Source organism: Lytechinus variegatus, chromosome 3 (genome assembly GCF_018143015.1).
Source record: "Lytechinus variegatus isolate NC3 chromosome 3, Lvar_3.0, whole genome shotgun sequence".
NCBI classification, from domain to species: domain Eukaryota; kingdom Metazoa; phylum Echinodermata; class Echinoidea; order Temnopleuroida; family Toxopneustidae; genus Lytechinus; species Lytechinus variegatus.
Window position 1 is genome coordinate 6,839,883 of NC_054742.1, and position 9,198 is coordinate 6,849,080.

General features: G+C 34.4%; 1 protein-coding gene across 1 annotated transcript; it reads right to left on the minus strand.

Moving 5' to 3' along the window:
- Positions 1 to 3,789: 3,789 nt before the first annotated feature.
- On the minus strand, positions 3,790 to 8,662 carry LOC121410096 (uncharacterized protein At5g50100, chloroplastic-like). The gene is made up of 3 exons (XM_041601965.1): positions 8,364 to 8,662; positions 6,166 to 6,351; positions 3,790 to 4,873 (listed from the first exon to the last, which is right to left on the minus strand). The coding sequence occupies exons 1-3, from the start codon at positions 8,517 to 8,519 to the stop codon at positions 4,685 to 4,687; spliced, it is 531 nt and encodes a 176-aa protein (XP_041457899.1). The 5' UTR covers positions 8,520 to 8,662; the 3' UTR covers positions 3,790 to 4,684.
- Positions 8,663 to 9,198: the final 536 nt, after the last annotated feature.

A 9,198-nucleotide genomic window follows, 5' to 3' on the forward strand; every position in this document is an offset into this window, starting at 1 on the left:
TTTAAGGGTCAATAAACTTAGACAGTTTGGGGAATCGATGTCAAAACCTTGACCAGGGTTAATTTTTTTAAATGTCACCTTATATTAATATGGATCTACTTAATGTAACATAGACATATGGGTAATCAAGTATGAATTAATGTTTTGCACACATCTTAGGTTACATGATCTTGGTCAAAAGTCATTTTTTGGTCAGTGGACATAGATTTTATTATATAAATGTTTTGTTTTGTGAATAGTTATTTAATAGCTGTTTTCAAAGTCAGCACTGCTGCTATATCGAATCGCATAATGCAGGCGAGACTTCCAGAGGCGTTCCACTTGTTTTTATGTGTACATTTACTCTTCTGGTTGTAAGCATCTGCAGTTGTACATGAAGATTCTGACGAGACTTGAGTTCTTAATTTAGAAAAACATTGAAATCTAACCAAGGTAGTTTTTGAAATTATGTCATTATAATTTGAAAATCAAATGGACCTTGTTCATGAAACTTAGACATAAGAGTAATGGTGTATCACATAAGATCCTGCCTGAGTTTCAGGTCACATGACCAAGGTCAAAGGTCACTTTGGGTCATAAGCTTTGGCCATGTTCGGGATATTTGTGGATTGTCATCCTAACTTCCAATTTTTATTGATCTAGTTCATGAAACTTGGACATAAGAGTAATCAGGTATCCCTGAACATCCTGTGTGAGATTCAGGTCACATGACCAACGTCAAAGGTAATTTAGAGTCAAACTTTGGTAATGTTAAGGTATTTGTGGAATTGTCATCATAACTTTAAAAGTTTATGGCTCTAATTCATGAAACTTTGACATAAAAACAACCATGTATCCCTGAATATCTCCTGCATGTTTCAGGTCACATGACCAAGATTGAAGGTCATTGAAGATCAGTAAAATTTGGCTGTGATTGGGGTATTGTTGAATTGCCATCAAAACTTAGAAAGTTTATGGATCTACTTTATAAACATAGACATAAGGGTAATCAAGTATGAATGAATGTTTTGCACACGTCTTAGGTCACATGATCATGGTCAAAAGTAATTTTTAGGTTGATGGACATAATTTTTGTTATCTTATGTGAATAATTATTCAATAGTTGTATTCAAAGTCAGCACTGCTGCTACATCGAATCGCATAAATGCAGGCGAGACTGCCAGAGGCGTTCCACTTTTTTTATGTGTACATTTACTCTTCTGGTTCTAAGCATCTGTATACATGTAGATTCTGATGAGACTTGAGTTGTTAATTTAGAGAAGGATCAACTAACATTCTCTACTGATAAACAAAACATGTACAAATATGAATGAATATAGAGACATTATTCCTCAACGTGTTCTTCATCATTTATTCATTTTCATCAAAGAATGTTTTTGTGCAGTGTCAACAACATTAAAATCTTAACCAACGTTCATATATATTGAAATGTCACCATAACTATTCCATGAAACTTGGACATAAACGTTACAATCAATTATCAGTGATAATTTTGCACAAGTTTCAGGCCACATGATCAAGGTCATTTTGGGTCAGTGAGCTTATAAATTATCATATTAATGGTGTTTTTATGAATAATTGTTCATTGTTTTCCACATCAGCATTGTTGCTATATTGAATCACGTAATGCAGGTGAGACTGCCAGAGGCTATAACAATAAATGTTCAGGAAATCATATTTAGAACTTTCATTTAAAGATAAGTGTAAATATGACCAATTTCAATTTTTTTTTTTTTTGCATACAGTGTAATCAACATAACTTCCTGATGGGGTTGAAAAGCCCCAGAATTCATACATTTTCTAAAGACAAAGAAACTGTTTTGTACACTGTATTTTTCTTGGTACTTTTTTGCATCTATTATAGGAATAAGTATGTTAAGTACATAAATTAAATAAGACTAAATTGCTCTCATGTTTCTTTGATATTCAATTTGTGACAATCCGCCAGGAATGTTCAGAATTCAAATATGATTAGTGATAATTCCACCACAACCAGTCAAAAAATATTCAAATATTTTTCTACTGATCTGACAGGAACAGGTCTGATGTTTATTTCGATAATCCAGCCTAAAATTTACTAGTGTCCAATTATCCCAAATATAAAGAATATTAAAAGAACATGTAAATCTATATTTTCATCTTTTTTTAATGTCCGTGACAAAATCATTTTTATCTGGTAACCAAGAAAGATTTTTACTGGTCTTTGACAGTCTGACTAGTGGCCAGTGTTGAGCCTTAATTTTATGGTTGATACAAAATTCATTTCAACATATAAATACAGCAGCTGATTGTGTCACACACTTGCAATTTTTTTTGCATTGTATAGTATGGTATGAAATATGTATATTTCAATTTCATATATATTTCATATATAGCCTGTAATAAATACAAATTAAATAGGGAGTGTGTGATAGTACCTCTATCTTCATTTGAATACTGACCATTGTTTCTTTGTAAATATAAACAAAATTTAAAAAGTTCATACTTTATTTTCAATCCTATACAGAATGTAGTTGGATTTAATTTTCTTCATTCAAATAAATTTAAGTTGGACTTGCCCAGGCTTTATCAATTGCAATTAGAATTCAAATCAAGATTTTTCTTTGTGTAACTGTTTGTTTTCTTAGTTTAATTCCATTTCAGACAAAGAATGTGAAAGAAATATGCTTTTAATTTTAGTGTCCATTGCATATTATAATTTAGTCATGAAAAGTAAACAAATTTTCTTGGCTTGAGACACTGGTATGAGAAGCATATACTTGTACATCTAATAAAAACGTACCTGCAATATGCAGCTTCACTGTATTAATATCATGAGCATCCTTCTAGCTCTTTAATGACGGTGAGTGAAGATATGAAAATTATCCTTCTCAATCCCTATCTATACAGCCCTGTGACAAAGATGAAATTAAATGTAAAGCTCGTTTCATTTAACATATTAAAATGAAGTTGCTATAGCCACATTACCCCATGTCTGAGTGAAATGTTGAATAGCATCATATCCTTGTATATTATGCAAAAACAGCATGATATCCTGTAATCCAACGTATTCAGTTTCAACTTAAAGGGGAATGAAATCTTTAGAACAAATAGGCTTGTGTAGAAACAGAAAAATCAAAGAATAAGAATAAAGAAAGTTTGAGAAAAATCGGACAAATAGTGAGAAAGTTATGAGCATTTGAATATTGCAATCACTAATGCTATGGAGATCCTCATATTGGCAATGCGACAAGGATGTGTGATGTCACTGATGAACAACTTTCCCTTTGGTGAAGTATAAAATACCCTCAAAATGTCTCTTTGCTTTTTGTTAATGATGATACAAACTCTTTATCCATGATGTATTCTTAAAAAATATGTATTACATGCCCTCATGTAGACAGAACACATGATTTATGGATAGATGTGATAAAAGAGGCAATTCTAGTGAAATATATACTAAAGTAATGGGGAGAGTTGTTCACAAGTGACATCACACATCTTTGTCGCATTGCCAATTCGCTATCTCCATAGCATTAGTGATCGCAATATTCAAATGCTCATAACTTTCTCATTATTTGTCTGATTTTTCTCAAACTTTTGTTGATCTGTTTATTTGATTTTCCTGTTTTCACACAAGCAATCTTCTTCCAAAGGTTTCATTCTCCTTTAATATTGCACTTAAAATAAAGATCATATAATGGTTAGAGTAAAAAAAAAAATTAAAAGTTCATTGTTTCCCACATCAAAGGCTATTTTGCAAATGTTTCCTGCTTATGCACTAGAATAGTTTTCCCTTTTTTTCTAGAGATATATAACATAATGCATGATAATATATGCATGATGATTCAATAGTAATGATGAATATTCACCTTACTTTTCTGCTTAATTAATATGAACATTCAGCCAAGTTGTGCATTTTGTTCATTTTCCCCAAGCATTAATGCCTCATTCGATTCCCTATACAAACAATTTATACTGTCTGAACGAGGAAAAAGATGTGACTACAGGAAATTTGGATCTTTACATCTACCAGATCAAGAAAGTTTACTTAACCATCTTTTTTTTCTTGCAAAATCATTTTTACCTATACCACCGGGGGGGGGGGGGGCCTCAAATTATTTTTTGATGGGGATGTGCCTCACAAAACTCCGAAATGGGGGTTATATGTAGGGAGCTGGTAGGAGCATCTCTCTCACATGCGCTGCTGATTTTGGCAGGGCTGGGGAACTGATATGTCTCATAACGGGGTTCTTGCAAGCGGGGCTGGGTGGCTTCTGAAATTAACTTTTGTCATTAGGAGTATCTAGAGAACTGAAAATAAGGTCTGAAAAGGAGGGTCATCAAAGCGGCACATCCCCTTACCACCAATATATGTAAGTGCCCCCCCCCCACATAAACAATTTGGGAATCAAGAAAATCTACAGAAATGCATTGCAAGGCATAAACTGTATATGGCAACAGGCTTCATTCTAAAAACCCACATTTCAATGTGCAGCAAGAGTGCACAAAGATTCATTTCAGATATTGATATCTTGTATATACTGATCATATATTTCAATCTTATATTCATTTCATTTTGATTTATTGAATGTCCATTTCCATATTGAATCATTTGAATATGTCTAAAGGTAATTATTGCTATTGTCAAGCCAATTTGAAATTAATTTGAATTGAAGTGAAATAAGCATAAATTCGACAGAGATCATGCGTCAGGAATCTTGCAGTTCCCTTCCCTACACTGCTGACCAGTCAGTCGAAGTCGGTTGCGTGCAAACCACATGTAGCCTCTATCAAATAATCCAGCAAATATTGGCCATTTCATGAAACCGGTTGCCCAACCCCAACCTACAGCTCTGTACATGGCATCAACAGCATCTATCTTCTTATGCACCTAAGAAAGGGAAGGAAAAAAATTAATGAGAAATGAATTGAACATGGTCACTCTCACCCCCCCCACACACACACATGCATTCATGCAAGTCCTTTATGCTTAGGGAAGTTACATCATGATATAATATTAATATCATTCTCATTATCTTAATAATTCTTATTCTTATTTTCATTATTCTTTATTATTATACATTATATTGAAAAATTCATTGACATTTACACCTGATAAGCCTTACAACAAAGTTTTATTCCAGTCACACATAATCCATATATTCTTGTTTTCATTTATAATTTTATTAAAGGACAAGTCCACTCCAATACAAAGTTTATTATTTGAATAAAAAGAGAAAAATCCAACAAGGATAACACTGAAAATTTCATCAAAATCGGATTTAGAATAAGAAAGTTATGATATTTTAAAGTTTCGCTTAATTTCACAAAACAGTTAATATATATGCACGTCCTGGTCTGTATGCAAATGCGGAGACTGATGACGTCATCCACTCACTATTTCTTTTGTATTTTATTATATGAAATATTCTAATTTTCTCTCATTGTCAAGGGAAACAACGATTGATTCTCCCTGAAGATATGGAATTTGCAGTGTTTGATACTATATGGTGCAGTCAATGTGGTCCTTATTTTCAGATCTGTAAAAAATGAAATATTGTATAAAAAAACAGAAACAGTGAGTGAGGGACATCAACTGTCTCATGTTTTGTGAAAAAAAATCGAAATATTAAGATGTCATAACTTTCTTATTTTACATCTGATTTTGATGAAATTTCAGTGTTGTGCTAGTTTGATTTTTCTCTATTCAAATCAACATTTTTCTGGGGTAGACTTGACCTTTAAGGCATTTTTACATCATTATTAAAATCTATTGTTATTTTATACATGTCCCCAGCAGAAAATTAAAGGGGTCACAGTATTGAAACATGATTGCCCCAAAGCAATGAATTCAATCAAATACCTTGTTTATACTTTTACTTTACAAAAGCTCATTTGGAAAGGGTATCATATAAAAGGTTTGAACATATGATAAGTCATGCTCAAATTGCTGTCATCTTATGACTTTTATCATAGTGGGATAGAAATTGTTGGGAGGAAAAGAACAGAGTAGGAGATATTTAATGTGAAAGCAAGATAAAAATCATGAAGGATGAGGTTGAAACTCGACATCGTACAAAGAATTGAAGATGAGCAATTACTAAACATATCTACCATAATGTTTCATGATTCTGTAAATGATTCAATGAAGCTAATTAATTAAAGAGTACATGTAAGTCTTACTGTGTTATCTGGTCCTATAACATGCATGATACCCAAGGCTTCATCTAAAGGTATGTTGTTATGTTCCATCTGATTGTACCCTGGTTGAGAGATGTCAACAAAGTGGATAACATCTTTGTTCTTGTTAAGATACTTCACAAGTTTGATCTCCTGAATGCAAAGTGGACATTCCCCATCGTATAGTACCTGTGTGAAATTCAAAATCAAAACACTTTCATGTTTTATAGTTATTTAAGCAAGGCTCCACACTAAGCTTTTTTCTTGGTGGCCTGATAAGTCCACCAAAATCATCAATTTCATATTTTTGGTGGCCCACAAAGCAAATTAGGTGGCCCTAAAACAATAGAAAACATTACAATTGATCAAAACTTTGGTAGCCCAATCGGGCCACCAAGTGTGGGTTTTTACAGAATTTTGGTGGCCCGACTCTCATTTTTGGTTGCCCCGGGCCACTGCAAGTGTCGAACCCTGATTTAAGTTTACAAGTTGTAGGCTGAGCCAACTAGGCCCTCTTGTACAGTGCAGTAGCTATGAGTTTGAATTAGTAAGCCTACACAAGTCAGAACTCAGAAGAACATTCTTTGTGCCTTACCCACTTAGTTTATTGTCTTACAGAGTATAGGGGAGAGTGGGGTAAATAGGGCCACCTTTTTCATAATTCCGATTGTATCTTTTTCATGTAAAGCAGCAGAAAATGATCAGATGTCTAGTACTAGATCTAGAGAAGACCAACATTATCCATTGACAATGTCAGAATTGTCTGGTGGCCTTATTTGCCCAAAATGAGGCAACCTGATTAAAACCTATATTTTTTGTTGCTGTATTCGAGTAAAAATAGTTCAGATGGTTTGATACAATCACTTAACATTTACTAGAGACAATCACATCAACATTTATACCAAAACACTCCCATTTTAGGATTAATTTAATAATCCTATCCAGTATTATGGAAAACAAAAAGATTCCCAGATTGTGTTTTCTACTGTCACAGATATATTATTATGTATCTACCTGTTTTATTGGTAGCGGACATATATATTTAAAATGTCTCCACTGCATTTTAAAGTTTGAACAAATGTTACCATATAGTTAAGTATTAATCCGGTTGGCCTTATTTGCCCCATCAGGCATGTTGTTTTCATTGGCATCCAGTCAGAAAAAAGAAGAAAAAGTGGTGAAATTTACTACAGTTCTGACATGCTCAGAGAAAACACATTACTGGGTACAGTACTCGCCTCTCTAAACTGGCAATGCTACTTTCAAAATGTTGATTTTGAGGTGCTGCTGGGTTTGTGCATTGGGCTGTGAGATGTTCTCTATACTCAAAATCTGTGCAAAGGAACTGTCTCAAATACTGAACAAACAGTAATCCATTTGGCCATACCATTCTTGAACAGTGAGCTAAACAAAACTAACTCATTAACCCCATGGCCTTATTTACCCAACTAGCACTCCCCTATACCCTTTTTCAACACGTAACAAACTTATTATGTCCAGCAAACACTAGAAATAATAGTTTTCTGACCTGTTACACATGAATAAAGTAACTGGAAGAGAAAAGGTTTCATTTATTTATTCAAGTACTGTGCCTACCTCAAGGTTTCATTTATTTATTCAATTACCAGCTCAGCAGACATTTTATTCTTCTGAAAGGCCATGCAAAGTTTCATAATCATGTCAAGCATGATATAGCTCGTTAATGAAACAGAGTAAAGATAATGCAGATCACTTTAAAGCTTTTTGCTCTTCACCTTAACTTAATGAAACTAGAAGTACTACATCTAGGCACAACTGAATACAACCAAAACAGCAGAATATGACAAATTGATAAAGGTGAATAAAAAGTGGTAAAATTTTATGAATATAGGCAACAATTGCAGAACAGTAAAAAGAAACAAAATCATTAGAAGTATATTAGAGTAGCCTGCGAATTGCCAGGAACCATTTTCTGCATGATACTACACATGTTTACTAACCATATTCATTCAGACTGTGTTGAGTCTGTAGCTGAGCGAGTAAACTCATCGTGAATTATATAAACGTGCACATTTCTCAAATGTAAATTGTAATTACAGCTTTGTAATCCTGACATTTGAAATAACATTATAAAGGGAGTAATCCCCCTTATCCGACACTGTGTGTGTCAGACCCGGGGTGTCAGTCAGACCATGCACTCTGACTGCCTTCACAAAACTCACCTTAGTTTTTCCAGTCCTGTTCACACCTATATCTACCCTTGTTGATGGTGCGGCTAAGAATGAACTAGTTGAACACACGCTTCTTTTTCCCAGCTCTTTTAATTTGCGTTGCGAAAACGACTTCGTTAAATTTCTTATACATGTCGAGGTTGCCATCTCATATTCTTAATAACAGGGGGAATCCAGACAGAAATAGATGATTTATATCGATGATTTACATCCCAAATATACACAAACAAGAAAGCACGGTGTTGCAATAGTCGTATAGGACTTATGTAACATTGGTAAATGGTACAGCCCGATAATCCGCGGGTCCGTTAGTCCGCGGGTCCGATAGCCCGCGGTGTGATGATCAGGATCTTAGTGAGATCAAAATGTCATCGAGAGGTCAAATAATAAGAGACCATGGGCAATCGCTCCCTGACAACTACACTTTAAACACTGTGGTGTTAAAACTGACACCGGTTGGGGTCTCCTTAGGACCACGTACTGTACGCCATGAGATGTTAAATTACACCCTTAACACCGCGATCGTGTGTTAACACCTAGGTGTTAAACTAATACACAGTCAATTTAACACCAGAGTAAAATATCTGGTGTGGTCCTCTATGTCCACCGGTTAACACCACAGTTTTTGCTGTGTACTTCAATTATGAAATATTATCCCCATATTTTATCGCATTTTTTTCAGGGGGTACAACATTTTTTTTTCTGTGTGTGTGTATGTGTCACAGGGGCGGATCCGACTTTCGCCAAAAGGGGGTGAGGCCCAAAATTATCTTCACCTATATTTCCCCCGATCACTCACTTCTTAGCTTTATTCCGGGGGGGGGGC